Source organism: Felis catus, chromosome A2 (assembly GCF_018350175.1).
Source record: "Felis catus isolate Fca126 chromosome A2, F.catus_Fca126_mat1.0, whole genome shotgun sequence".
NCBI classification, from domain to species: domain Eukaryota; kingdom Metazoa; phylum Chordata; class Mammalia; order Carnivora; family Felidae; genus Felis; species Felis catus.
Genome location: NC_058369.1, coordinates 113,983,049 through 114,010,016, shown reverse-complemented (window position 1 = coordinate 114,010,016; position 26,968 = coordinate 113,983,049). Strand labels below are relative to the sequence as shown.

At 39.4% G+C, this 26,968-nt stretch overlaps 1 protein-coding gene across 9 annotated transcripts in view; it reads right to left on the bottom strand.

The window, feature by feature from the left end:
* The window catches only part of DNAH11 (dynein axonemal heavy chain 11), a 372,548-nt gene that overhangs the window by 330,506 nt on the left and 15,074 nt on the right, over positions 1 to 26,968 (bottom strand). For 7 of the 9 annotated variants that reach the window (XM_045052477.1, XM_045052478.1, XM_045052472.1 and 4 more), the window contains exons 3-8: positions 23,359 to 23,555; positions 22,359 to 22,557; positions 21,522 to 21,621; positions 17,744 to 17,955; positions 9,730 to 9,960; positions 7,931 to 8,098 (exon numbers count right to left, since the gene is read on the bottom strand). In XM_045052477.1, coding sequence (XP_044908412.1) covers positions 7,931 to 8,098; positions 9,730 to 9,960; positions 17,744 to 17,955; positions 21,522 to 21,621; positions 22,359 to 22,557; positions 23,359 to 23,555 — 1,107 coding nt within the window. The remainder of the gene's footprint in view (positions 1 to 7,930; positions 8,099 to 9,729; positions 9,961 to 17,743; positions 17,956 to 21,521; positions 21,622 to 22,358; positions 22,558 to 23,358; positions 23,556 to 26,968) is intronic. The other 2 variants (XM_045052476.1, XM_045052475.1) reach the window with 2 other exon arrangements.

Below are 26,968 nucleotides of genomic sequence, written 5' to 3'. Positions count from 1 at the left end.
AAAACATTATCAAAAAAGTGTAAAGAGAGAATGGGAGAAACTACTTGCAAGTCTTATATCTGATAAGGGATTAATGTCAAAAATGTAGAAAATAACCTCCAAGTGAACTGAAAAAATGGGCACTAGACTAGAACAGGTATTTCTTCACAGATATAAAAATGGCCAATAGGCACATAAAAATCATGACCAACACACTAGTTATTAGAGAAATGCAAATTAAACCACAATGAGATGTCACTTCACAGCCATTAGGATGGCTATGAGAGAGAGAGAGAGAGAGAGAGAGAGAGAAAGAAAGAAAGGAAAGAAAGGAAAGAAAGGAAAGAAAGGAAAGAAAGGAAAGAAAGAAAGAAAGAAAGAAAGAAAGAAAGAAAGAAAGAAAGAAAGAAAGAAAGAAAGAAAGAAAGAAAGAAAGAGAACAAGTGTTTGTGAGGACATGGTGGCACCGGAATTCTTCTGCATCACTGGTGGGAGGGCAAAACTGTTCAACCACTATGCAGAACAGCTCAGAAATTCCTCAGAAAATTAAATATAAAAAAACAGGGGCACCTGGGTGCCTCAGTTGGTTAAGCGTCCAACTTTGGCTGAGGTCATGATCTCACAGCTCATGGGTTCAAGCCCCATGTCGGGCTCTGTGCTGACAGCTCAGAGCCTGGAGCCTGCTTCGGGTTCTGTGTCTCTCTCTCTCTCTGCCCCTCCCCTGCTTGCACTGTGTCTCTCTCTCTCTCTCTCAAAAGCATTAATTTTTTAATGTTCTCTCTCAAACATTAATATTTTTAAATATAACGATAAATAAATAAATTACCACCACACGACAAAGCATTTCAAATCATAGTTATACCCCAAAGAATTGAAAGGACTCAGATACTTGTAAACCATTGTTCACAGCACCATTATTCACAAGACCCACAAGTTAGAAACAACCCAAGTATCTATCAACAAGTGAATAAATTTCAGCATTTACATATATTATTTAGCCTTAAAATATCAAATTGTGACACATAAGACATTTTATCATTCCACCAACATTTCTTGAGATACCTAAATTTATTGAGATACCTAAAATAAATTCATACAGAGAAAAAGCAGATGAGAGGTTACCAGAAACTGAGAGGAAGGGGCAGAAGAGAGTTATCATTTAATAGGTGCAGAGTTTTTGTTTGAGATTTAAAAAAGTTCTGCAGGGTGTCTGGGTGGCTCAGTCAGTTAAGCATCCTTCTCTTGATCTCAGCTCAGGTCCTCATATCACGGTTCCTGAGATAGAGCCCAATGTGGAGCTCTGTGTGAAGTGTGGAGCCCGCTTGGGATTCTCTTTCGCTGCCCGTCTCCCACTCTTGTGCACACTCTCTCTCAAAACAAACTTTAAAAAGTTCTGCAAGTGGATAGCAGTGATGATTGTACAACACTGTCAATATACTCAATGCCATTTAATTGTACAGTTAAAAATGGACACAAAAGGGACACCTGGATGGCTCAGTTGGTTCATAGTCTCACTTCAGCTCAGTTCATCATCCCCTGGTTTGAGGGTTCAAGCCCCGCGTAGGGCTCGATACTGTCAGCAGACAGCCTGCTTTGGATTCTCTATCTGCCTCTCTCTCTGCCCCTCCCTGCACCAGTGCTCTCTCTCTCTAAAACATTTTTTTTTGTAATGGACACAAAAATTGTTATGTAGAACACATTTTACCACAATTTTTAATTTTTTTTTTAATGTTTATTTTTGAGAAAGAGAATGAGCAGGGGAGGGGCAGAGAGAGAGAGAGAGAGAGAGAGAGAGAGAATATCCAAAGCAGGCTCCAGGCTCTGAGCTTTCAACACAGAGATTGACGCGGGGCTCAAACGCACGAGCCACAAGATCATGGCCGGAGCCTCAGTCAGACACTTAACCAAGTGAGCCACCTGGCACCCCTGCCACAATTTTTAAATAGGCAAAAAAAGAAAAAACCTTACCTCCATTTTGATCCCTTTATACTCATCCGTTTAAAACACGATGGTCTTAAATATTTTCAGCACATATAGTTAAAAACACAGTGTTGTAATTTTTGCTTTCACTGTCAAAAATAATTTAGAAAACTCAAGGAGAGGAGGAAAGCCCATTGTATTTACACATATTTTTCCTTACCATATTCTTCCTGGGGTCCCAAGTTTCTCTCTTTCAACATTTCCTCTCTGTAACAAGAACTTCCTTTAGCTCTTCTTTTAGAGTCAGTCTACTGGTACCAAATTCTGTTAGTTGTTGTTCATCTGAGATTTTGATCTCCCCTTCATTCCTGAAGGTTATTTTTCACTGGGTAGGGAATTCTGAATTAACAGTTTTTTTCTTCCAGTGCTTGAAAATGTTTGACCATTTCCTTCTGGCCTCCATGATTTCGGATTAGAAATCCTCTTTCATTCACATCATTTTTCCCCATTCCAAGTTGCTTCATGCTGCTTTGGTGAATTTTTATCTTCAGTTTTCAAAAGTTTAATTACGTGTCTTGGCATAGAATTCTCTGAGTTTACCCTTGGATTTATCTTTCTGCTTTGAGTTATTTCCTCTTGAATCTGTAGGTTTATATCTCTTGCCAAATTAAGGAAGTTTTCAGCCATTATTTCTTTAACACCTTAAGCCTCATGGTCTTTCTCTTCTTTTTCTCCAAAGCCAATGACACAAATGCTAGATCTGTTCCCTAAGGCTCTGTTCGTTTTATTGCTATGTTGTCTCTATGGCTCTATCTTCTAGTTGGTGAATGCTTTACCCCTCCATTCTGCCATTGACCCCAATCATTGTGCTTTGTATTTTATTCTGTTGTTCAGGTCTAAAATTCCCATTTTTTACTTGTTTCAAGTATGTTCCTTATTATTTGAAGCATTTTTAGCATGGCTCTTTAAAATCTGTGAGGTAACTCTAACATTTCTGTCATCTCAATGCTGCCATGTATTAGTTGTCTTTTTCATTCAGATGAGGTCTTCTTGGCTGTTGATATAATATTTTCAATCAACTCTGGACATTTTCGTATTATGAGACTCTGGATGTTAAATCCTGTGTTTGCTGACTTTCCCTGATACTGCTCCAGCCTCATTATTGTCAGGTAGAGATCAACATCCAGGTTCTCATTTGGCATCCATGAACACCTGAGTGTGGGGAGCTCTATTCTATGGCTAGGCACTCAAGTTCCACCTGTGGTCTCCACAGAGGCCACAGCGTAGGTGACTTCGTTACCGGTCGGCCACGGTCAAAGTCCCGACTCTCCAGCAGGCTTCATCTGAGCTACCCCAGTGGGGTAAGAATACTACTGGATGAGGAAAGAGGTCCAGGATTCCCTTGGGGTCACCATCGACTCCACAAAGAGTGAGCTCATTACTGGCCAGCCAGGATGAAATCACATCTCTCTAATTGGCCAATCTCTGACACCATCCCAGTAGGGTCGGGGGGGGGGGGGGGGGGGGGCTGAGGTACCTGTTAGAGACTGGTTTTAAGTCTAGGCTCCCCAATCTTTGCTGACATGGATGGGAGCGAGACACAGTTTCTTCTGTGCTGGTTGACTGAACTAGAGAGATTATGGCCTGCAAGTTTTGTCTTACTATGCTGTCCATTTCTTAAGAGAGATCAGGCTTTTACTAGGGCTTTTTATGTCTGTGCCCATTGGTGTTTCCATGTTGTGAGTGAATCCAATTCCATGCCTGGGTCATTTCAGGTAACAAGAAAAGCCCCTAACCAATCCACCTCTTTTCACCCTTCAGAGTCTTTTGTTTTATATAGAGTGACCAGTGTTTTAGTCCTACTTACTAAAAGGAACAGGAAAACATATATCTATTCCATCTTCCCAGAAGCAGAAGTTCCTAAATGAATTTTTAAAGAATAGTATCTGTTACTTTACCATTTAAAAATGGAAAGTACATCAATTCAATGGAATAATACCGAATTGTCTAAAAAGTAGCCAATAATTTTGTAGTGATAAAGACCGCCAAAATATATTAAGTGACAAAAGCAAGGTGTAAGTGATATGTAGAGAATGCGATCTGTGCAAAAACAGAATACAAAAGAATATATACATGTATAGGCTAGTGCATGAACCAGGTTCCTTTGGAACATTATACAAGAAACTCATAATGGTAAATGGCTTTGGGGAGAAAAACTGGAAGGCTTAGGAAAAAGACAGCAGGGTGAGAAGACGGGGACTACATTTTTGCACATGCTACATTTCCAGAAGGATAAAAGAGTCATGTTTTTAAATAATATGTTTTATTTTGAAAAATAAGCAGGTAAGAGATACGAAAATCCTGCAGATGGCTAATATAAAATGTATATCATTAAAATTAAAAATGCCCTATATATTAATACAAAACTTAATCATTCGGTAGACTAGAAGAGGACAAAGATTAAATACTGACTTGTGTTTTTTCTTAAGTTTATTTATTCTGAGAGAGAGAGAGAGAGAGAGAGCGAGCGAGCAGGGGAAGGGCAGAGAGAGGGAGAAAGGGAAGGAGGGAGGGAGGGAGGGAGGGAGGGAGGGGGGAAGAGAATCGAAACCAGGATCTGTGCTGTCAGCACAGAGTGTAACACGGGCTCCATCTCACAAACCATGAGATCATGACCTGAGCCGAAATCAAGAGTCAGACACTTAAGTGACTGAGCCACCCAGGAGCTCCTAAATAGCAACTTTTAAACATGTATTTTGGATTCTGGTATGATGACAGTCTAGGTACCTGAAGCAACCTTCCCAGTAAGAACTAGGCAGAAAAAGTAAACAGACACAGCACCCTGGATCACTCCACCTCAGAGCACGGGTTTTCAGAGAGGATCCTGCAATGATGAACTTATTCCCTTTATTTCAATGAAGAGACAACAAGGGAGATAAATATTCAAGAGCCGGGAGCGGCACCACAGGGAGAGATTGCTGGGCATGAGGTTCAGAGTTCAAAACTGGAATCTGTTCCCCTCCCTGGGGACAGCGCAATCTCAGATAATTTACTTGATCTCATCTGCCTGGGTGTCACTCTCAGAATTATTAAGCAGGAATGTGTGAAGATTTGGCACAATTCCTGGCACCCCGCAATTGCTCAGTAAATATTAAAGGACTCAGATGAACAGAGACTTAGTGGAACCAAGAGATTACTCTCACGAATAGCCATCACCCTTGCTTAGTTATCTGGGGAATTTTATTTAATCAAGTAACACCTCAAAATGTCTGCCATGCAAAGCTGCCGAGCCTCAAGTCACCTGACTAGCTGTTAAATACAAACAATTAATAAAGCAAATCTCTTAGCAAGTCTGTTATCTTAATACAATATTGTTGTGTCTCTATTCATTAATATCAAACTTCCTGACAGACTAGAACACAATGAATCCAATCACTAAAAAGAAAGGATAATTATGTAATGTGGCAGAGGTGCTAATTATCATCACCATGATAATCACATTACAATATATAAATGTATGAAATTCCTATGTTGTGCACTTTAAATCTGTACCATGTTATATGTCAAATAAATTTCAATTAAAAAATAAATAATGCAAGTATTTCCCCACAATTGTATCAGTCTCAAAAGTTCCATAGGAAGAAGCCAAAGAAACTACCTAAAGTGACCCTTTCTATTCAAAAATAGTTGAGAAACCCAAGAACGTTTTCATGGATAAAACTGAGAAAATCCCCATGTTCTGTAAATCAACCACAGTGGCACACCTCTTCGGCCACACCAGGGACGGCTCAAAGCCTGATTATAGGCTTGAGATTGATTAAAAGAAATAAACACTAGCATATCCCAAAGCAAATTACCAGCAACTATTTCTTTAGTTTACTGAAACATGCTTAAACCAGTACCATACCAGAGTCACGATACACTCGACTGTCACGTTAGCACTAGTGCGTATTCACTGGGGACCAGGGAACAGGTGAAGTGTATGCAGCGGGAGAAGAAGGGCACCTGGGTGGGCATGTGGACACATCTGTGTGAATATACTAGGTTTGAAGCAATTTGAGAAAATATGTCGTAAAAATTACCAACTGAATTCATCATAAAAATCAATACGTTAAATTCAGCTAAAAAGCACCAAATGAAAACCTCATTAAGCAAAAAATAGATAATCACTGCAATATTCTGAGGCAACCCTGAACCAGGATACATTAAAAAAAAAGCAAAGCTCTTCTTCAACATAAGCTCAGCAATTAAATCAACTTATAGTTATTACTATTTTAAGGAATGACCAAAGTCAAGGAGCTTCTTAGTCTAAGGCAAGATAACCAGACAGGATGATGAAGGAGACTCTGAGGGCAGGTGACTGAGGTCTCCAACTCGGACATGGAAGGCAGAAGTAAGCCTTCCCCATGTTACTTGAGAAACAAATGGGGCCTCAAAATACTGAATACCAAAACACAAACACAAAGCAAATAGATGTGTCAACAGCAAATGAGTTTTCTATTCCTCCATGTTTGTGACTATGCAAGACTTTGTGAAGACAGAAGGGTAAAGTCAGGACCTATGGCATAGCCAAGGCAATGACATCAGCTAAACCTAGGCTCGTCCTCCAACCCCGGCACTCTGAAACCTTGCTGGGTTTTCTCATCGTGAGGAAATCCAGGCTTCGCTAGGCAGTGCGCCTGAGGATCCCGTACACGCTGGGTCTCACACTTCTCTGCCAAGATGCTCAGGAGAACTAGGCCAAGGCCCTGCTGAGAGTTCTATTCCATCCAGATTACTGAATGCCCGCCAAGAGATAGACATCTTACGAGACTCTGAAAAGTCTCAGGCCATGAGTCACCACAGCTGCGGGTTCCTCCTGTTTCTCCACAAAACAGCAGAATGCACAATTGCTATGGCCTCTCACCATTACTTCTGCTTCTCAAAAGCTGACTACAGTTCAGAAGGTTTGTTGATCTTGTCCTTAATGAGGCTGACATACTGTGCTTGGACGTTTCAAAGAATCGATTATTTGACCAAATATAAACACATTAGTGAATAAATTCACATTCTGTATAAAACAACAAAGGTAAGAGTTGGGGTTTTTTGTTGTTGTTTTGCTTTGTTTTGGTTTTTTTTTGTTTGTTTGTTTGTTTGCTTTTTTTGGTACCCGGACTTCTCTGTTGCTGGCCAACAACTGAAATTAGGTTATTTTTATCCTAGAGCTGCAGGGATGCTCACAGTAACTCCCTGGCTACCAACATGCTAGGAGTGGCAGAAAATAGAAGCAGCTGAAGTCTGCTAAGTTTCCCCTTATTTCCTTGAGATTGAAATTCTGCAACTATAAATAGTACTAAAGAGTAACAATAAAAAATACAAGAGAGGATATATATGTTAATCATCTATGTAGTCAATGAACTGAAAATAAATGTTCAAATAGACCAAAAAATTACCCACTGATTCAGGAAAAGGCTAAAATAAAACACACAAGTTACAGAGACATCAGATAGTCATACAGAAATGAGTTAACGTGGAAAGTTCCTTTTTAGTACACAAAAGCAAGAAACACATCCACAGTGACTCCACTGTAACATTAGAAACAGTTCTAAATGGGGCACCTGGGTGGTGCAGTCGGTTAAGCGTCCGACTTCAGCCAGGTCACGATCTAGCGGTCCGTGAGTTCGAGCCCCGCGTCAGGCTCTGGGCTGATGGCTCAGAGCCTGGAGCCTGTTTCCGATTCTGTGTCTCCCTCTCTCTCTGCCCCTCCCCCGTTCATGCTCTGTCTCTCTCTGTCCCAAAAATAAATAAACGTTGAAAAAAAAAAAAAAAAAAAAGAAACAGTTCTAAATGTTCTAACTTCTACATGCAAAGGCCCAAGTTCCAGTCCCTGATCTACCATTAAGGAGGTAAGAGACTTCGGGCAAGTCTTTTACCTTCTTTCATCCTAGAGAGATGGTACCAGACGATACTTATTACCAATGTGACCTTTCATCCTTTCTAGCTTTCAAATTACAGGGTTCTATGAAATGAAAATCCAAAGGTACAGCATTACCATATTACTGTAATCAGATGGGTCGTAAGTGCTCTGTTTAAAAACTTCACAGAGTTCCATGAATTCTTCTGTCATCTCGTGGATTTGTCCATTTAAAATCGCTCCTTTGGTACCACCAAATTCAAGTCTTTCCAGCTTTTCAAATTCCAATATGGTGACAAATATATCCTTTGAAAAAACATGGTACAATAAAGATCTTCCCACCATCATGAGCAGGACAAGAACGTTTGAAAGTTGCAAAGAAAAAACGCTCTCAAACATTCAAAATTGGCGAGCTAATGGACACTTATGTGATAGAAAATATAAATTATTAATTGAAGAAAGTTACTGCCTATTTTTTAAAAAAACTTTTAATGTTTATTTTTGAGAGAGAGAGAGAGCAGGGGAGGGGCAGAGACAGAGGGAAACAGAATCCGAAACAGGCTCCAGGCTCTGAGCTGTCAGCACAGAGCCTGACACGGGGGCTCAAACCCACAAGACCGTGAGATCATGACCTGAGCCGAAGTCAGATGCTCAACCAACTGAGCCACCTAGGCTCAGTTGAACAACAGTACTGCCTATTTTTAAAATCATACTCCCATTTTCACATTTTGTAAGAATTTTCTAACAACTGCAGGTATTTGCCTGCAACACCTACTTTGCCAAAGCTAAATGTATGATTCCCTAATTTTGTGCCCTTCTGATTGTAAGTCAGATCCCCAGGTAATATCTAAAACTCTTTTTGGCTGCCTACACTTGGCAATGAATCACCTCCCTTAATGAAAGAGGGTATAGGACCGTTAAGGAAGGGTGACAAGTTGCCTGCAGTTAGGCATTTAGCAGTCAGACTTTAAGAAGCATTCAAGCTGATTAAGTGATGAGGATTTTCAAAACATTAAGATCTAAATTTGAATGAAATACAACAAATTTTATATTAATAAGAAAGTTCAAACTTACTCTAAAGACCTTTACAAGGAATTTAAGGCACTGCCACAGTTCCACCGTGTTTTAAAAAAAAAAAAAAAAAACCCTAGCCTTAGGGTGCCTGGGTGGCTCAACTGGTTAAGCATCTGACTTCAGTTCAGGTCATGATCTCACGGTTCTTGGGTTCAAGCCTCACGTTGGGTTCTATGGTGACAGCTCAGAGCCTGGAACCTGCTTCAGATCCTATGTCCCCTCTTTCTCTGCCCCTCCCCCACTCATGCTGTCTCTCAAAAATAAACATAAAAAAATTAAAAAATTAAAAAAACAGCCAGTTGGCTCCACCCAAATGTGTGTGTCCATGTGTGTATTCATTGTTTGTTCTTTAGATATCTGAAACACATGTATACACAGCACATATTTCCATGTTATTTTTTTATAAGTGGCTTTAATATTTTTATAGTCTATGTATATATATATAATAAAAGAGAATGTGGTATTTTAGATTATCAAATGGATTTTCCAGGTGTAGAATCCCAATGTCAAACATTAAACACAGAAAGGAAAAAAAGGATTTAGTTTACAGATTCATGATTTACAGCTGTCTTCCAAGAGCTTGCTAAGCTATAAGTGAAAGGTCACTGATACACAGCAGTTTCACTTATACTCAGTATACTAAAACAATCAAAAAAGAATTTAAAAAAAAAGAAACCAATGTAAAGCTTATATAACGATCTTAACACTGACCTTGTGAGCAATTCCTAAGAATAACTGAGAAAGAAGATCTTCTACTCTCCCATCCATATAGAATAAACAGTCTCCTGAATAATAGAAAAAACTACAAGATTTTTTTTAACCCACCTACAGTATGAATAAATTGCAGGTCAAGAAATGAATACCTCCATTTTCATGAGACGGTCCAGAAAGTTGTCAAACCTACAAAACACCAGTTGAGACTGGAAATCCCATGGTTTTGGCTCATTTCCCATAAAATAGCTTGCCAGTTCCTTTCTATAGTTGAAAAAGGACTTTTTGAAAGTCTTGAAGATGTTAATGGCCACCTGCACCTTTTCCAAAGAGTCTTCGACTTCTCCTTTCAAAAGGTCTTCAGGTGAAAGGTAAATTATTGCCTAGGATTTAATGGAAAACAAATATGATTAGGAGTACCTGGGTGGCTCAGTCGGTTGAGTGTCTGGCTCTTGATTTCAGTTCAGGCCATGATCCGAGGGTCGTGGGATGGGGCCATGCATGGCGCATGGAGCCTGCTTAAAATGTTCCCTCTACCCACCCCCTCCCCTGCACGTGAGCACACACTCTCAAAAAAATATAATAAAGTTGCTTTAAAAAGATTATTTTTTAAAATATGCTTTATTTCTTAGTGAAAACACCAGTTTCAATTAATCATTAAAAAAAAAATTCCCCATCATTTTTAAATGATAAATGTCTACAATTGGGCCAGCAATGCTGTGAGAAAAAAAGTTCTAGAAATTCAGACGCTTGGGTTTCAATGATGTATGTGTATATATTAGGACAATGTACAGAAGACTGAGACTCCAATTTCTGAATTTATACTTCCTAGCAATGACTAAGTTTTTGCTAAGCTTTATAGATAGGACAACTATATAGTCAGAATTTGCATGGATATTCTTGCCACAAATATTCTGCATAATTATTCCTTTATAAAAAGAAATACACGAGCTGAAAGGAAAAATCTCTGAGATCATGGACTTTAAATATATAGTCACCTTGGGTGGCAGCACTGGGCCATTTGTGAAGGTGAGATAGATCTGTTATAAGTGAGTATATCACTGGCAATTCTTTTAGGTGAGCAAGTTCTTCTGGGAACTTAAGCACATTAGAGGACATAAAATCTAGTGGAAATATATAAGCTAGTTTTAAATAAAGGAAACGGAAAGAGGAGAAGAGTTTTTTAAAGACAGACTCAAGTAGAGGCACCTAGCTGGCTCAGTCAGTCCAACATCTGACTCTTGATCTCAGAGTCATGAGTTCAAGCCCCATGTTAGGAATGGAACCTACTTAAAAAAAAAAAAAAAAAAAAAAAGACAACTCTATGTAGCAGATTGATGTAGCACTGGCCAAAGTCTCCTAGTCATGTCTCCAAAGTCACAGTCATGTAGGTGACTTCCTGTCCTTTCCTTTCCATATTTGCTAAGAAACTATAAATTCTAAAGGTTCTCTTATGTTCTATTTCTTCCTGATGTCTGTTAACCTCATATAAATTATAGGGTTAAATTTTGTGCCTTGAATTTTGAGTTTGCTTAGAAAGTTGTTACATGTCTCAATGGAGCATGTAATGAAAGCCATTGAGTTCAACCTACGAGATAGAAGGATTTTTTTCCTAAAGGTTTCCTAAACCTATTAGTCTCCTCCCATTAGTAGCCACCGTTTTACATGTAATGTAGACTCTGTCATAAATTTGTAAGTAAGAAAATCATGTCATTTCCAAAACCCCTAACAATAAAATCCTTTCATTATGAGCTGTAGAGTCCCAATCTATGCTCTTATTTCCCACTCAGACTGCATGGAAAATTAACCTTTGCACATATGCTGCTAACACTGTACAGAGAAGAGAACTACTAGTAAGCCCTTAGCAATGTATGTTATAAAGTAGTTCACATTTTGCTATGGGCTAGGGATTCCACAGACCTTTATCTACATATATTCTTCATAATAAATGTACACTGTTATCCTTTTAGGAAGCTAAAAAAAAAAAAAAATCTATGGAGATGAATCAATTGCCTTCTCTGGTTCAGAAGTCCCCAGTGACTTAATTACTTAGGTCTAACCTAACTTCCAGGCAGGCCATCCTTAAGTTCATTTCTTGCCCTTCCTGACTGACCCTCATACAAATGAGACAATCACAGCAGTTAACCTTCCAAAGACAAGGGTATAGTACTAAATAGTACTAATCATACTATGCATCATAGATCAGCAAATCCAGTCTATACCTTTCAGTGGGAAGTGAGATATTTGAGGGAAAAACCATCAATAAGGGATGGGAAACCTGGCTGTAATCAGTGATAGGGGCCACTAACTGCTTTTGTGGTATTAGCTAAATCATCTCAGAGCAGCTCGGTTTCCTTATCCGCAAAAGGAGAGAGATGAATTAGGTGAACCTCAAAATCTCTTTTAGCTCAGCCTCTGAATTATTCTGTTTCCTACAGCAACTCTCTATAGCATATCCAACCAGGAGCACTCTACTCTCTCATACTCAACAGTATCAGCACACATCAACAAAAAAATCTACAGATTTTTGGTAAATCTAACAATTTCTGGTCCCACTTCAGAGGTCTTATAAAGAACAAAGCATTTATTTAAAAAAAAAAAAAAAAAAAAGACCCATTACCAAAACTCCAGTATGCTATCAGCTGAGGTGGCCAGAAACAGGAATGCCTAGAAGGATCAGGCTTATAATGAAAATGAATGAATGAGTCCAGGAACAACAGCAAATGGTGGAGACAATGGTCACCTACACAGCACATGACCTTTCCAAAGAAGCACCTGAAGCTCTGGCACTGGACTGTACCAATGGGGATGGCAGAGCCAGTGTTGCGAGATCTCTGACTTTTCAGTGGAGGCTGGGACACTGAAATTTAAATGAGACCTTCTCAACTTAAGCAGTATTTAAAAAATTTTTTTAAATATCACAAAAAATAAGAATACTGCACTGATTTATTAGCCAAATACAGATGATAGGATGCCAGGTAACGACCTATGATGTATAACACAGCAAGGGTTCAAATGCTTCATAAACATTTTAAGGTCAACAGATTCATGGAACACAAAGTATATGAAAGCTATGTCATCAAATTATAAAAAACACAAAATGTGTAAAAATGTATAAATCAAGCAAGGGACAAGTTAAGAAACATGCTACCACTACATACCCAAAGAATCACCCCCAATTTTTTAAAAATGGTAATGTTCAAAGCTGGTGAATTACAGAAAAACTTTTTACACAGTGATAATAGTAATGTAATAGACACAACGTTTAAAAAAAAGAATTTGTAGGGTCACCCATGTGGCTCAGTTGAGCAGCGGACTTTTTAAAAATTTTTTTTGATGTTTTATTTATTTTTGAGAGAGAGTGCAAGCAATTGAGGGGCAGAGAGAGAGGGAGACACAGAACTTGAAGCAGGCTCCAGGCTCTGCACTGTAAGCACAGAGTCCAATGTGGGGCTTGAACCCACAAACTGACATCATGATCTGAGCCGAAGTCAGACACTTAACTGAGTCACCCAGGCACCCCAAGCAGCCAACTCTTGATTTCAGCTGAGGTCATAATCCCAAGGTCATGGGATTGAGCACCACTTCAGGCTCTGTGCTGAGTGTGGAGCCTACTTAAGATACTCTCTCTCCCTCTGCCCCTCTCCCCCAGTAGTGCTCTTTCTAAAATATGTATTTTTTTTAAATAAAAATTAAGATTAAAAATTATTCGGGAGTCATGAAAAGACTGTACCCTTTGATCAACCTCAAAAATTTATATTAAACCATTATCCAAGTTAAGGAAAAAGGATTCCCATACCAAGTTGTTTTATGCATGTTGCTTTTAAATGAGGAGGCTGGGGGCACCTGAGTGGCTCAGTCGGTTAAGCGTCCGACTTCGGCTCAGGTCATGATCTCACGGTCCGTGGGTTCGAGCATCCGACTTCGGCTCAGGTCATGATCTCACGGTCCGTGGGTTCGAGCCCCGCGTCGGGCTCTGTGCTGACAGCTCAGAGCCTGGAGCCTGTTTCAGATTCTGTGTCTCCCTCTCTCTCTGCCCCTCCCCTGTTCATGCTCTGTCTCTCTCTGTCTCAAAAATAAATATTTTTAAAAAATTAAAAAAAAAAATAAAAGAGGAGGCTGGAAGCAACCTAAATATCCAACAATAAAATGATTTTTCAAGGAGATGGTAAAAAAAAAATAAAAACGATATGATAAAATGCATAAATATGTACACATTTTCGGAGAACTAGATGTAAAAACTGCTAATTTTAGGGTGATAGATTTGCGGGACTATTTCCATTGTTATAAATCCCATGCAATGAGAATACCCTACAATTATCATTAGTATACCACATATTACACTGTAATTAAAAATCAAAGCTATTATTTTAAAATATGGAGCCTCGGGGTGCCTAGGTGGCTCAGCTGGCTAAGCATCGGACTCGTGAATTTGGCTCAGGTCATGATCCCAAGGTCATGGGATGGAGGGCTGCACTGGGCTCCAGACTCTGAGTGGAGCTTGCTTAAGAGTCTCCTTCTTCTGCCTCTCCCCCACTTGAGTGCACATGCTCTCCCTCTAAAAGAATAAAATACAGAACCTAGTTTAATGTGTAAGAAACTGCCATTTACAAACTGGGTGACCTTGGAAAAGCTCTTTATCTTCTCTGTACTTTAGGTTTTTATCAAATGGACCTACTAATAATATCTATGTCATATTGCTGCTAAGAGATTACATTTGTAGTTTTTGTAAACACTTATAAGAGTTCCTGGCAAGTAATAGGCACTACACAGTGCTTGTGAAAAAATATATATGTATGTATGTGTGTATATATATCTATATATATATATATATACACACATATATATATACACATATATACATATATATATACACATATATACATATATATATGTGTGTGTGTGTGTATATGTGTGTGTGTGTGTGTGTGTGTGTATATATATATATATATATATATATATATATATATATATATATATAAATTAGACAACAAATGACCGGGCAAGAGTGGGGGAGAGCTTAGCTCTTTAGGGAACCCAGGTATGAAAGCTGGCTCATTACTGATTTTTGATTCCTACCATGTTGGGGCACATTTACTACAAAGTCCACTTGGAAAATCAAGGAAATCAGGCCATTGGAACACTTGGAGAGAAGCCAGAAACAGTAACTAAGCAACAAGGGAAGCTACATTATTTCCTTGGGAGCTTGGCAAATTGGCTATTGACAGATACTAGGGACCAGGAAAAATAGGTCTACAGGCTTAAAGGTAACGAGGACTTATTACAAACCTCCTACTACAGTGAATAAGCAGCTCTGGGGTTTATCCACTAGCAGGGTTTTGGAGTAAAAGCTTTAACAGTTCTCAAAATGAGAATGAAGATCCTTTAAAAGGTGTATAGAAGTTGAGGGTATAGTTGTTCACTCTTCAGTAGGGATCATGGTCTTTAACATGGAGATCCAAAGCCATTAGGATCCAGCACACTTGCCTAACTAACAGCAAAGAAATAGAACGAAGCCAGAAGAGAGGATAAGATACAACAAGTTATCTCTTATCAATAGTTGCAACTAGTTTGTGGGTCAACAGCTTAGAAATAGCTTTGACTGAGCCTCTATTAAATGCCATACTGGGCATCCCACTTAGGTTATCTCCTGATGCTCACAACAGCCCAGTGAAGCAGCATCCTCATAGATTTTTAAAGTTTGAAGAAGTTATTTAACTCTACCAGTGTTTCAATTAGAATTGCATCCAGGTTGGTCTGAGTACAAAGCCCTTTTCCATAAACTCCACCTCTTTAAAAGCAGACACACACATACACACACACGCACGCACACACACACCTAACTCAATTTCATACTCCAGATGCTCTGGACTGCAAGTCAGGAGACCTGTTTTCTAATCTGGATTTCCCCCTAAATTGTCAGGGAAATTCAGCAAATGATGTGATTTTTCAAGTCTCTGGTAATTCATCTGAAAAAAAAATATATCAGGTACTGGATTGGAACACAGTTCCCAAACCACTGTTGTTTATCCTACAACACTGTTCTCTTTACTGGTTAAAACAGCAAGTTTCTGGGACCTGGGACAGCGGGAACTGCAAGCTGTTTGTCTTGTCTATGAGTACACTTTAAGGGTTCCAAACGCCCTCCCAACTTATCCCACTCTGTAGGGAAGTTTGGTTTTTTTTTTTTAATTTATTTGAGAGCGAGCGAGCACGCACACATGCATGAGAGAGTGCGCATGCAAGTGGAAGAGGGGCAGAGAGAGAGGGAGAGAGAGAATTCAAAGCAGGCTCCTCACCTCACTGTCAGAGTGGAGCCAGATATAGGGCTCAAACTCATGAACCATGAAATCGTGACCTGAGCCAAAACCAAGAGTTGGACACTTAACTGACTGAGCCACCCAAGTACTATAGTATTTTCATTTTCTATGCAAGTCATAACATCAACACGGCTAGGAGGCATTAGACTAGAGCAAGGATTTAGGTCAATCACAGTTGTCCATCCTCCTCTGAATAAGTGATGCAGAACTTTCCCAAGTATCCTATCTCCCCTTCCACAATGATGGCTCCAGCAATTAGAATCCATTAGAATTAGAATGCACTGGACCAGAATTAATAAAGAAAGAGAGCCTCTTTTTAGGGAAGTTCCTCTTCTAGAAGGATACACTTCTGGAACTATTAAAAGCCACCATACTTAACATGTGATGAAAATAAAGGCAAACACAAGGACCAAAATGAAGGATGGCAGGGAGCTTTGAAATTATTATCTGACACCTCTGAAACAAGCTATTCCAAAAACTACTACATTCTTAGACTTTCCAGTTCACGTGAATTCATACTTTTTTTAATTTTGCTTCAGTTTGTCAGTTGCAGCTGAAGGCAATCCGCTTTTCATGGAAAGCATTCTTAACATCTCAAAATCTAAGCTATATATACAGATTCTGATTCTCTGACATTTGTTTTACAAAAACTCCTTAGTGGTTCAGCTAGACAACCTGCTATCGAGCTTGCTGTGGTATGAACTGTCTTCACTCAAATTCTTAGGATGAAGACCTAACCACCAACGTGACCATCTAGAAATAGGCCTTAAGGAGGTTATTAAACTTCGATGAAGTCATAAGAGCAAGATCCAAATCTGACAAGACTGTGACTTTGTAAGAACAGAAGAAGAGAGCTTTTTCTTTCTCCACCATGTGAGGACACAGAGAAAAGTTTTAAGGCAGGAAAAAAATACCTCTTACCAGAACATAATCATAATGGTACCTTGATCTGAGCCCCCAGTTTCCAAAATTATGAGAAAACAATTTCTGAAAAGAAACCCACCCAGTCTGTGGTATTTTGTTATGTCCACTCAAGCAGACTAAGACACACCCCAACCGAGAACCACTGGATTACGTACCCTCCAAGTATCTTTCAGCTCTTAAATTATGTAATATTCTGATTTTATGGACCCACAAAGAGTGAAAATTCACAGAAAGTCTAATTTAAAAAAAAAAAAAACTTTTACAAGTGGGGCGCCTGGGTGGCTCAGTCAGTTGAGTGTCTGACTCTTGACTTTGGCTCAAGTCATTATCCCAGGCCTGTGGGATGGAGCCCCACATCAGGCTCCATGTTGAGCATGGAGCCTGCTTAATATTCCCTCTCTCTCCCTCTGCCCCTCTCCCCTGCTCACTGCCCTTTCTTTAAAATAAAAAAATTAAAAAAAAAAACATATTGCAAGTGAAGAGTAGAAAATTATAAGCAAGGATGTTTTAACATCAATAATGAATCAGTACTTTTAATACAACTTCACTACTGTTTTTTCAGCCAGATTTTCTTAACTTACTTTATTTTCCAAAAGTGTATCAGTGTTCCTGTGGAAACCAAAGGGAAAGCTATAAGAAAGCACTATGCCTATCTGTCTTTTCTTAGAAGACACCATAACTCTCCTTGAACAAAGGTAGGGTATTAAATCCAATGACAAACTGTCCTTTGAATGCACCTGAATTTCCAGAGCTTCTTTGCCATTTAGAATAGAAAGTCACCTAACCTTTGCTACCATAAAAGTCTTTTCTGAAAAACGAAAGGAAAATGGTGTTCTGACTCTAGACTATTTTTTTCACTGGCTTAATAAAACCCACCACATGGCAATGATTCCTCTTCTTCCTATTTTTTAGAACTACACACCTGGTCAATGAAGAGATTGCAAAACTCTTTCAATAAAACTATAATCCGAGCAGGAGTATTATAAAACTTGGAATGACTCCAGATCAGACAGATGGTATGAAATAATGGGGCAATGAGCACACGGATTTGTGGAAATTCTGTCTCCTGGAGACACTGAACATGTCTTCTCAGAGGTCTCAGGAATAGCTCCACATCCTGGGCTTCTAGGAGAGCTGAAAGGAGAGAAAATCACCATGAATGTGAGGGTGGTCTTTTTCCTAAATTCAATTCACAAGAAAACAAAGCAAAACAACAGAGCTGTACTTAAATGTGATCCTCTCTCTGTTTTATATTGATTATCCTATAGATGACCTACTATGGGTTTGGAAGGCCCCATACATGGTCCGTGTATAGCAGCCACTCAGGACAGCCCTGGTGCAGATACCTGCATAGCTCAAGTAAATAGTAACACAATACTCGGTGGGAAAATACCTTTTGACCTAAAGAAATTTACTCAAGTCCATGAAACTGCAGGCACAAAACATGCCTCCAAAGTTGCTGTCACTTTATGGTTTACGTTACAAGCCTCATCACTACAATGTTAATTACCACTTAGTAGGTCCCCACACAATTTAATTGTCTCATCCCAGTGTTCTGCGAGAGTAACTCAGGCAATGACTGGGAAATTTTATTCAAAATATAACAACTAAAATTGTTAAGTATGGGTGATAAAAATATTTGGGGGGATGCCTGGGTGGCTCAGTAAGTTGAGCATACGACTTCAGCTCAGGTCATGATTTCATGGTTAGTGAATTTGAGCCCCACGTCAGGCTCTGTGCTGACAGCTCAGAGCCTGGAGCCTGCTTCGGATTCTGTGTGTCCCTCTCTCTCTGCCCCTCCCCTGCTCACAGGCTCTCTCTTTCCTCTCTCTCAAAAAATAAACATTAAAAAAGTTCTTTTAATAAAAAAAATACTTTGGAAGTAGAGGGAGGTGAAGTTTGTACAACATTGTGAATGCACTAAATGTCATTCAACTCTACACTTTAAAATGGAGATCTAAAAACTGTTAAGCAGGGCTAAGGAATATTTCTCAAAAGTACTATATAAATAAATAAACACACACATACATACATACACACACACACATACGGAGAGAAATATTATCAATTACTGTCTAATCTAATCTAAATCTTCTCTTGATTAAAAATAGTCATTTTAGGGGCTCCTGGCTGGCTCATTCGGAGAGCATGCAAATCAATCTCAGAATCCTGAGTTCAAGCCCCATGGTGGGTGTAGAGCTTAAAAAAAAAAAAAAATTAGCTTAATGTGCCATAAATGGATCTCCATCAGACTGCATTTTGTTCCTGAGACTACAAATAACTTTGATTAACTGAAAACAGGCTTTACTTATGACGGTAGGGAAGGCAGTAAATTCTTATTTCCTGGTGTTCTCTCAAAACACTCCTGTCCAGGCCGAGAGGACAAACAAATAACCCTGCCAACTTTTTTGACTGTGAGAATTAGGAATACACACACCTATATTACTCCCCTTAACATATAACCAGTTTATCTGCCCTAATGATAAAGACCTAGGAAGAGAGCATCCAGGAACTCTTTTCTTCACTGGTTCTGCTCATGTTTTCAAAATAGTATGTTGTTACCCATGTTAATTTCAAAATTAAATTATTGCATCTAACAGCTAAGTGACTTTAAAATGTGGCAAGCTCAAGTGGTGATTTTAAAAGGCCTCAAGTATGTCCTTGGGAGGGGGCTGTCCACCTCTGACAATGGCTTTGAGCCACTTGTTGTACTCAGAGTGTTTGTGTCTGAATCTCCAGCCCATGCACTTCATAAGGCCCTGAGTACCCCTGTGATCTGTTCCTGTAGATGCTTTATCCATGGAAAATGTTCATCTTCTACTAATACAGAAAAAAATTCGAGCAGCCTCTACTTACTGAGAACATACTTACTGTGCGCCTAGTACTTTGTATCCTGTATATTTTATCCTCAATTCAAGGGTTCTCAGCCAGGAAAGGTTTTGCCCCCAGGGGTCATTTGGCAATGTCTGGAGACATTTTTAATTGTCGCAGCTGCACCAGGGGGAGGTGGGTGGAGGCCAGGGATGCTGCTAAACACACAGGAACGCACAGCTTCCCACGACAAACAATTATCGAACCCAAAATGTCAACGGTGATAAACACTGACAAGGTTGAGAAATATTGCTCTAATCCTCAAAAAAATTCTGCAAGGAAGGTGTTAATATGCCAGTTTGGCTGAGGAAAACCAGAGGCTCAGCTAATTTAAGATGTACTGAATGGATGTTGGACAAGTTAGAAACAAAAGAGACTGTATCGTCAAAATAGACAAAACGTGGAGTAATTGTTTCCTGAGCATTTCAGCTAATGGAAATTTTGTAGTGTAATGCTGGTACACCAGGCAGACGATCAGAAAAAATGAAAAGTGTTTAAAATAGTAGCTACTAGAAAGGAGTGGGAAAACAAGAAGAAGCTACTAACTTCATTCACTCAACTCATTCTTATTAACGTCTGCCAGGCCCTGGGAATACAAAGATAATTCTTGAGGGTTTTCACATACATGGTGTCACACACATGATGCTTCCAACTCAATGGGAGAGGGAGTTCCAAAAAAGGTCCATCTGATTAATAAACATCTTTTTGACCATCAAACTTGAATCAACCTGCATGCCACCCAGGACTTGAGAAGATTACTCTTGCTTCCATGTGATAAAACAAAAACAAAAACAAAAAACAACCAAAACCTGAAGAAATAACCAAACATTTTCAAAGTATATTTTAGGTATTTCCTAACCTTACAAAAGTTCTAACAGGAAGAAATTAAAAAGTAATTTTCTAATGTTAGAAACCAAAAAAGCTATTCGTCCAATTATCTTACAGTTTCATCACTGAAAACCTCAGTATCGTGTCTATGCCTACTTACTTGAATTGGCCTAAAGAAATAGGAACAGAAATCAAAAAACCAGGGGGCTGGGACCCCTGGGTGGAGCTGAAACCGGATAGTGAGGGGACGAGGAGACTTTTCACTGAATACTTTTATCATTTCTGGTTTTTATCAGTGTGCATGGACCTGTTCAAAATTCAGCAAACCCTCTTCCTCTGTACATTTAATCTTCACCCAAACTTCAATGATAACTTTGAGCATTTTTGAGCTAGATAAGCAACAGATGCCAAGCACATTCAGACTCTACTCAAGAATAAATGGACTAACTGTAGCCCAGCTGTTGATGAGGAAACCGCCATGTTGGGCTTTCATTTACCTGCTGCAAAGGTCTTTCCCCTACACACACACACACACATTCCCATTAAAACTTCAATCAATGGGGCGCCTGGGTGGCGCAGTCGGTTAAGCGTCCGACTTCAGCCAGGTCACGATCTCGCGGTCCATGAGTTCAAGCCCCGCGTCGGGCTCTGGGCTGATGGCTCAGAGCCTGGAGCCTGTTTCCGATTCTGTGTCTCCCTCTCTCTCTGCCCCTCCCCCGTTCATGCTCTGTCTCTCTCTGTCCCAAAAATAAATAAACGTTGAAAAAAAAAAAAAAACCTTCAATCTAGAGGCAATTTGGTAGGTACCTACAATATACCCTAAAAACAGTTTAATAGAACTAGAGAACAAAGTACTGATGAGGACGAATTTATCATTACAAGAGCCAAGTGAAATCATTTCATGAACATGTTAATGGTAGAAGGGCAGATGAGGCTGTTCAGGCAGCGTGGGATGAGATCATGAGGGACACCAACGCCAGGCCAAAAACCAAGAGTCTTACCATTTTTCACAGCCACAAAAATGTCCTTCAAAGTTGGCAAATAGCTGCTTTGTTTGATTTGCAGGATCCTAGCCATTTTGAGGACAATAGGAGCTTGAAGCTAAATTGAAGAAAATTTAATACAAGCTAGATTAATGACTAAATAGATACACTTGGTAATAAAACACTTGTATTTTACTCATGCACAATACCCACAGTATTCAAAAAAAAAAAAGACTCATCTGGCTTCAAGTTGAAAATAATTTTTAAAAGCAATTTTTCCTTAGGCTTGAATTTTACTTTACATTTACAGCTCTTGAGTATTCACAGTGTCAATTAACCCTTTAAGTGTAAAATATTAAACTTCCCACATAAAATCTCCTGCTATGTTTCAGAGAATCTGAGAGACACATGAAATGCAAATGAACGTCTTAGTTTGCAGGATATTAAATCAAGGAACATGTAAGGCAAACAGCAGAGGAACCAAAGTTAGCTCTTCCAAAGCCACATCTCTCCACTCGGCAAGACCCTACTCCTTCTTACATCAGTTCAATCAACTAAATTTTACCATCTTTGACATTTCCCTGGCGAACGACTCTCTCCTATGCCACAGTGTTTCCAATTATCAAATGCTGTCAAAATATTCTCCAAATGGCAAACTTACTTTTAATCTGCATTCATTTCTAAAGTGCCTATCATATAAAACTTTGGAACAAGAAACAAGAACAGACTATTAAGCCATTCAAAAACAGTATTTTAAGCCTCTGAAGGTACTGGAAGTCATTGCTGTAGAAACCAAATTCTACAACTGACTTTCCTAATTCAATTTGTAAGCAATTTGTAGGGCTATCTACTTACTTGATCATAAATGCATGACAGATTTTCTCTCCTCATCATCCAGAAATCCAGTTCGGTTTGAGGATTCGACTGAAGACAATTCAGCAAAGACTGCACGGAATCTTTTTCTACGATTTCTTGGATCTGATGTGACCATTTAATAATCACTGACTCAATTGCATGGAGTACTGTCCTTTCATTTGACTCTAGCATACAAACACTGAAATGATTAATAGAATAATTCAAAAACCAATTGTTTCACCTAAATAAAGATAGCACTCAGATCTTAAGATCTATTTGGTGTATCCATAAACTAGTTTTCCAAATATAAATGCTTCAGAATCAGATCCCTTATTTTTATAGTCCCACTTTTAGTTGTGATGTAAACATTGTTAAACAAATAATCATAACCTTAAACCATTATTGCTAAAAGAATACTGTTGAGGGACGCCTGGATGGCTCAGTCAGTGAAGCATCTAACTTCAGCTCAGGTCATGATGTCGCGGTTCATGAGTTTGAGCCCCGCATCAGGCTCTGTGCTGACAGCCCAGAGACTGGAGCCTGCTTTGGATTCTGTGTCCCCCTCTCTCTCCGCACCACCCCTGCTTGTGCTGTCTTTCAAAAATGAATAAACATTAAAAAAAAATACTCTTGACATCATGTCAATTGTTACAGCCTGCTTTTTGTGCAGTCTTTTAGGAGATGTACTTCGTGGGGCATGTGGGTGACTCAGTTGGTTGAGCATCTGACTCTTGATTTCAGCTCAGGTCATGATCCCAGGGTGGTGGATGGGATGGAGCCCGCTTTAAAATTCTCTCTCTCCCTCTGTCCCTCTCCCCTCCTTGCACTCTCTCTTTAAAATACAATTTTAAAAAGTGTACTTAGTAAGGAAATAATATACACGGTGCTCTGTACAACCTTTTTAAAAAAATGATAGAATTCTTGTGCTAATAGCTTCTATGTTAATTGGGTATGTAGGCTCTCCACTTTAATATCCGATATATACCATATCATTACATACTTGGTCTCTGAGTATTTCTGATCCAGGTCAATTTTTCCTGCAATTGTGGGAATTGGTAGAAGAGTTCTTCTCAACATTTTGCCCCGAAAGACATGCATTTTATTTTTCATGGCTTCTATGTGGTGTTCCATGTCTTGTGAAATAAAACAGGACCAGGATTTATGGTTGTTCCTATTAGAAAGAATGGGCACTAAAATCTAAAGAGAAACATTTCCAAAAGAAGTTAATTTACAGACAGTGTACTCCTTCAAAAATTTTCCTGTCATACAAAATCAGCCACAAAACCACTCAATTTCTTAAATATCAAATTTACAAAGAGAGGACAAAAATCAGTATTCCATTTAGACATCATCAATTAGGCAAATACTTGCAAAGTGCAAATACTATACTGCTTGTTCATTCATTTACTTATTTATCAAACATTTGTGGAAGTTCCCAATGACTCAAACACGGCATAAAACAAACACAACCACGTCAAGTAAGCAAACTACTTTCCTAATGCAAACTGAGCACACTGGCAGGTACATGAATGAAAAAAATTTTTACGAATCACATGGAAGCAAAAGTAATCTTCTCGAGCCCTGGGTGGCATGCCGGTTGATGGTCAAAAAGATGTTTATTAATCAGATGGACCTTATTTGGAACTCCCTCTCCCACTGAGTTGGGAGGATCATGTATGTGACACCATGTATGTGAAAACCCTCAAGAATTATCTTTGTATTCCCAGGGCCTGGCAGATGTTAATAAGAATGAGTTGAGTGAATGAAGTTAGTAGCCTCTTCTTGTTTTCCCACTCCTTTCTAGTAGCTACTATTTTAAACACTTTTCATTTTTTCTGATCGTCTGTCTGGTGTACCGGCATTACACTACAAAATTTCCATTAGCTGAAATGCTCAGAAAACAATTACTCCACCTTTTGTCTATTTTGACAATACAATTACTTTTGTTTTCTGTGTTGAAACTAATCTTTCCAAAGTGTATTATTACATTTTCCTGCTTAGCGCTGACTACAAGTCAAGCTAGGAAAACAGAAAAATAAGAAACAGTCTTTGCTGGGGATAATCTCATGGGTTAGTTCCTTTGCTACAAGAACTACTGTGATTGGAGGCATGTTCAGGATGTAATGTGGAGACACAGGATATATACCTGGCTCTGGAAGGGACAGGTGTTAGGGAAGACCTGCCACAAAAGTTGCTACTTGATTAAAATGGTGAAGATGAGGGCCTTCTGGGTGGAGTCAGTTAAGCGACCGACTCTTGATTTCAGCTCAGGTCATGATCTCACAATTTGTGGGATCCAGCCCCACATCAGGCTCTGTGCTGACAGCGTGGAGCCTGCTTGAGATTCTCACTCTCCCTCTCTCCATCCCTCACCCCCACACACGTTTAACTGCTTTCTCTCAAAATAAATAAATAAACTTAAAAATACATAAACAAAATGTTGAAGATGAAATTGCAGAGCAGGCACTCCAAAAAACTCAACACCAATAAAATCATTCAGGGCTCCAGAAGTATAGTGCTTCTGGAAACCTGCCAATCTGAGATTAGCTTTGAGAAAGGCAGGGTAGTTCATGAAGAGCTTTAGAAATCAGACTGAAGACTTGAAGTTTATCGGGCATAATATTCACTGACCCACTAGAAAACTTTCTAGACTCAATCTCCAGTATCAGCAACTATTTCTAAGTAACAGGCACGAGGAAAATTCTGGTTATTTGGCATATCTAATTTACCAGTTATGGTTTCAAACTTTCACTCTATGATTCTGTGGCAAAGCCAACTACTTTTAAATTTGAGTATTTCTGTCACAAGCTGTAGATAAAACTGTGAAATTGTGAGCCACATGCTTTGCAGAGCAATTAGTCAAAGCACGAGCATGTTTCCGTAAATGTCATTTAAAACAGAGGTGCCTGGGTGGCTCAGTTAAGCATCTGACTTTGGCTCAGGTCATGATCTCATGGGCCATGGGTTTGAGCCCCATGATGGGCTCTGTGCTCCAAAGCAGGCTGCAAGCTCTGAGTCTCCCTCGCTCTCTGCCCCTCCCCCTACTTGCACTCTCTCTCAGAAAAAAACATTAAGAAAAAAAAAACATCATTCAAACAAATAGACCTGGGATATGCTTTTTCATTACAATACATCTTCTTAAACTATACACAAAGTAATTCAATTAATTGGGGGTTTTATTTTGTCTCAGTTGGGAAATGCTTTCCTACTTTTTGCAGTTTAGAAGAAAAATTCCAAACTTTTTCTGAGCACTAAAATAATTTATTTTTTTTTTAATTTTTTTTTTCAACGTTTTTTTTTTTTATTTATTTTTGGGACAGAGAGAGACAAAGCATGAATGGTGGAGGGGCACAGAGAGAGGGAGACACAGAATCGGAAACAGGCTCCAGGCTCTGACCCATCAGCCCAGAGCCCGACGCGGGGCTCGGACTCACGGACCGCGAGATCGTGACCTGGCTGAAGTCGGACACTTAACCGACTGCGCCACCCAGGCGCCCCTAAGCACTAAAATAATTTAAATATGCTTACATATTCAATACGTATATATACAACATAGATTAATGAACTATGGTAACTCTGCTGTGTTTTCTTTACCTACGTTCTTTCTTTGATCCCTTTTTAAGCTAGGGATTTTCTTTTTACAATGGTTTTTAAGTCAATAGTTATTATTACCAGGGCAATGCTTTCAAAATGTGGGAGCCCAGGCCTCTCCCAGACATCTTAAATTGCAATGTCCAAGGATGGGACCTAGACACTAACTATAAGAACCAAATCACACTTCCACTTTAGCTTGATAAGCCAAATGGATAACAGTAATTCACAATTATTATTTCTTTAAAGATTTAGACCAATATAATACATAAAGAAATAACTAGCCAGAGGAGTTAAGATGGCGGAGCAGCATGGAGACCCTAAGCTTGTCTCATCCCTGCAATGCAGCTAGAGCAGCACCAAACCATTTTGAACACCTAGGAAATTGATCTGAGGATTAATGCAACAATCTGCATAACTTGAGCCATAGACCCTGGAAGGTACACAGTGCAAAGAGGTGAACTGGAAGAGAGAAAAGCCACGGAAGGTAGGGAGCCATGTTCACAGAGAGAGGACAGAGAGAGAAAAAGAAGAGGAGAGCATGGTACATCGGGATCATGCAAGAAAAGCACTCCCCCCAAAAGTAGTTGGAGAGAAAGAGTGAAAACACAGGGGACTTAACAGGAAATCTGTTCCCCAAACCAATGATGGGGAGAAAGTAGAGGGTTTCAATACCACCAGGATTCTACAAACAGTGGAGTGCAGAGTCTGAAGTTCCAAAGTTCAGTCCCTGGTGGTACTCTGGTAATGAAGTAAAACAAATCCCCAGAAGCAGGCAGCCGGGTCTGAGGAGTCTGTGCGCTACCCGGTGAGAAGCAGTTTCCCTGCTTGGAGTGGATTTGGTAGAGGCCATACAGCCTCCCCACAGGCAAAGGCCCCAGCACACCCTGGAGAGCAGTCATGTTTGCTGGTATTGAGACAAAGACGCCAGAGTGCAATGAAACCTGGCACCAGCTGTGTGTAGTGATTTGCCATAATCTCTGAACCTCTGCCCCTGTGAGATCACACAAACCTTTTCT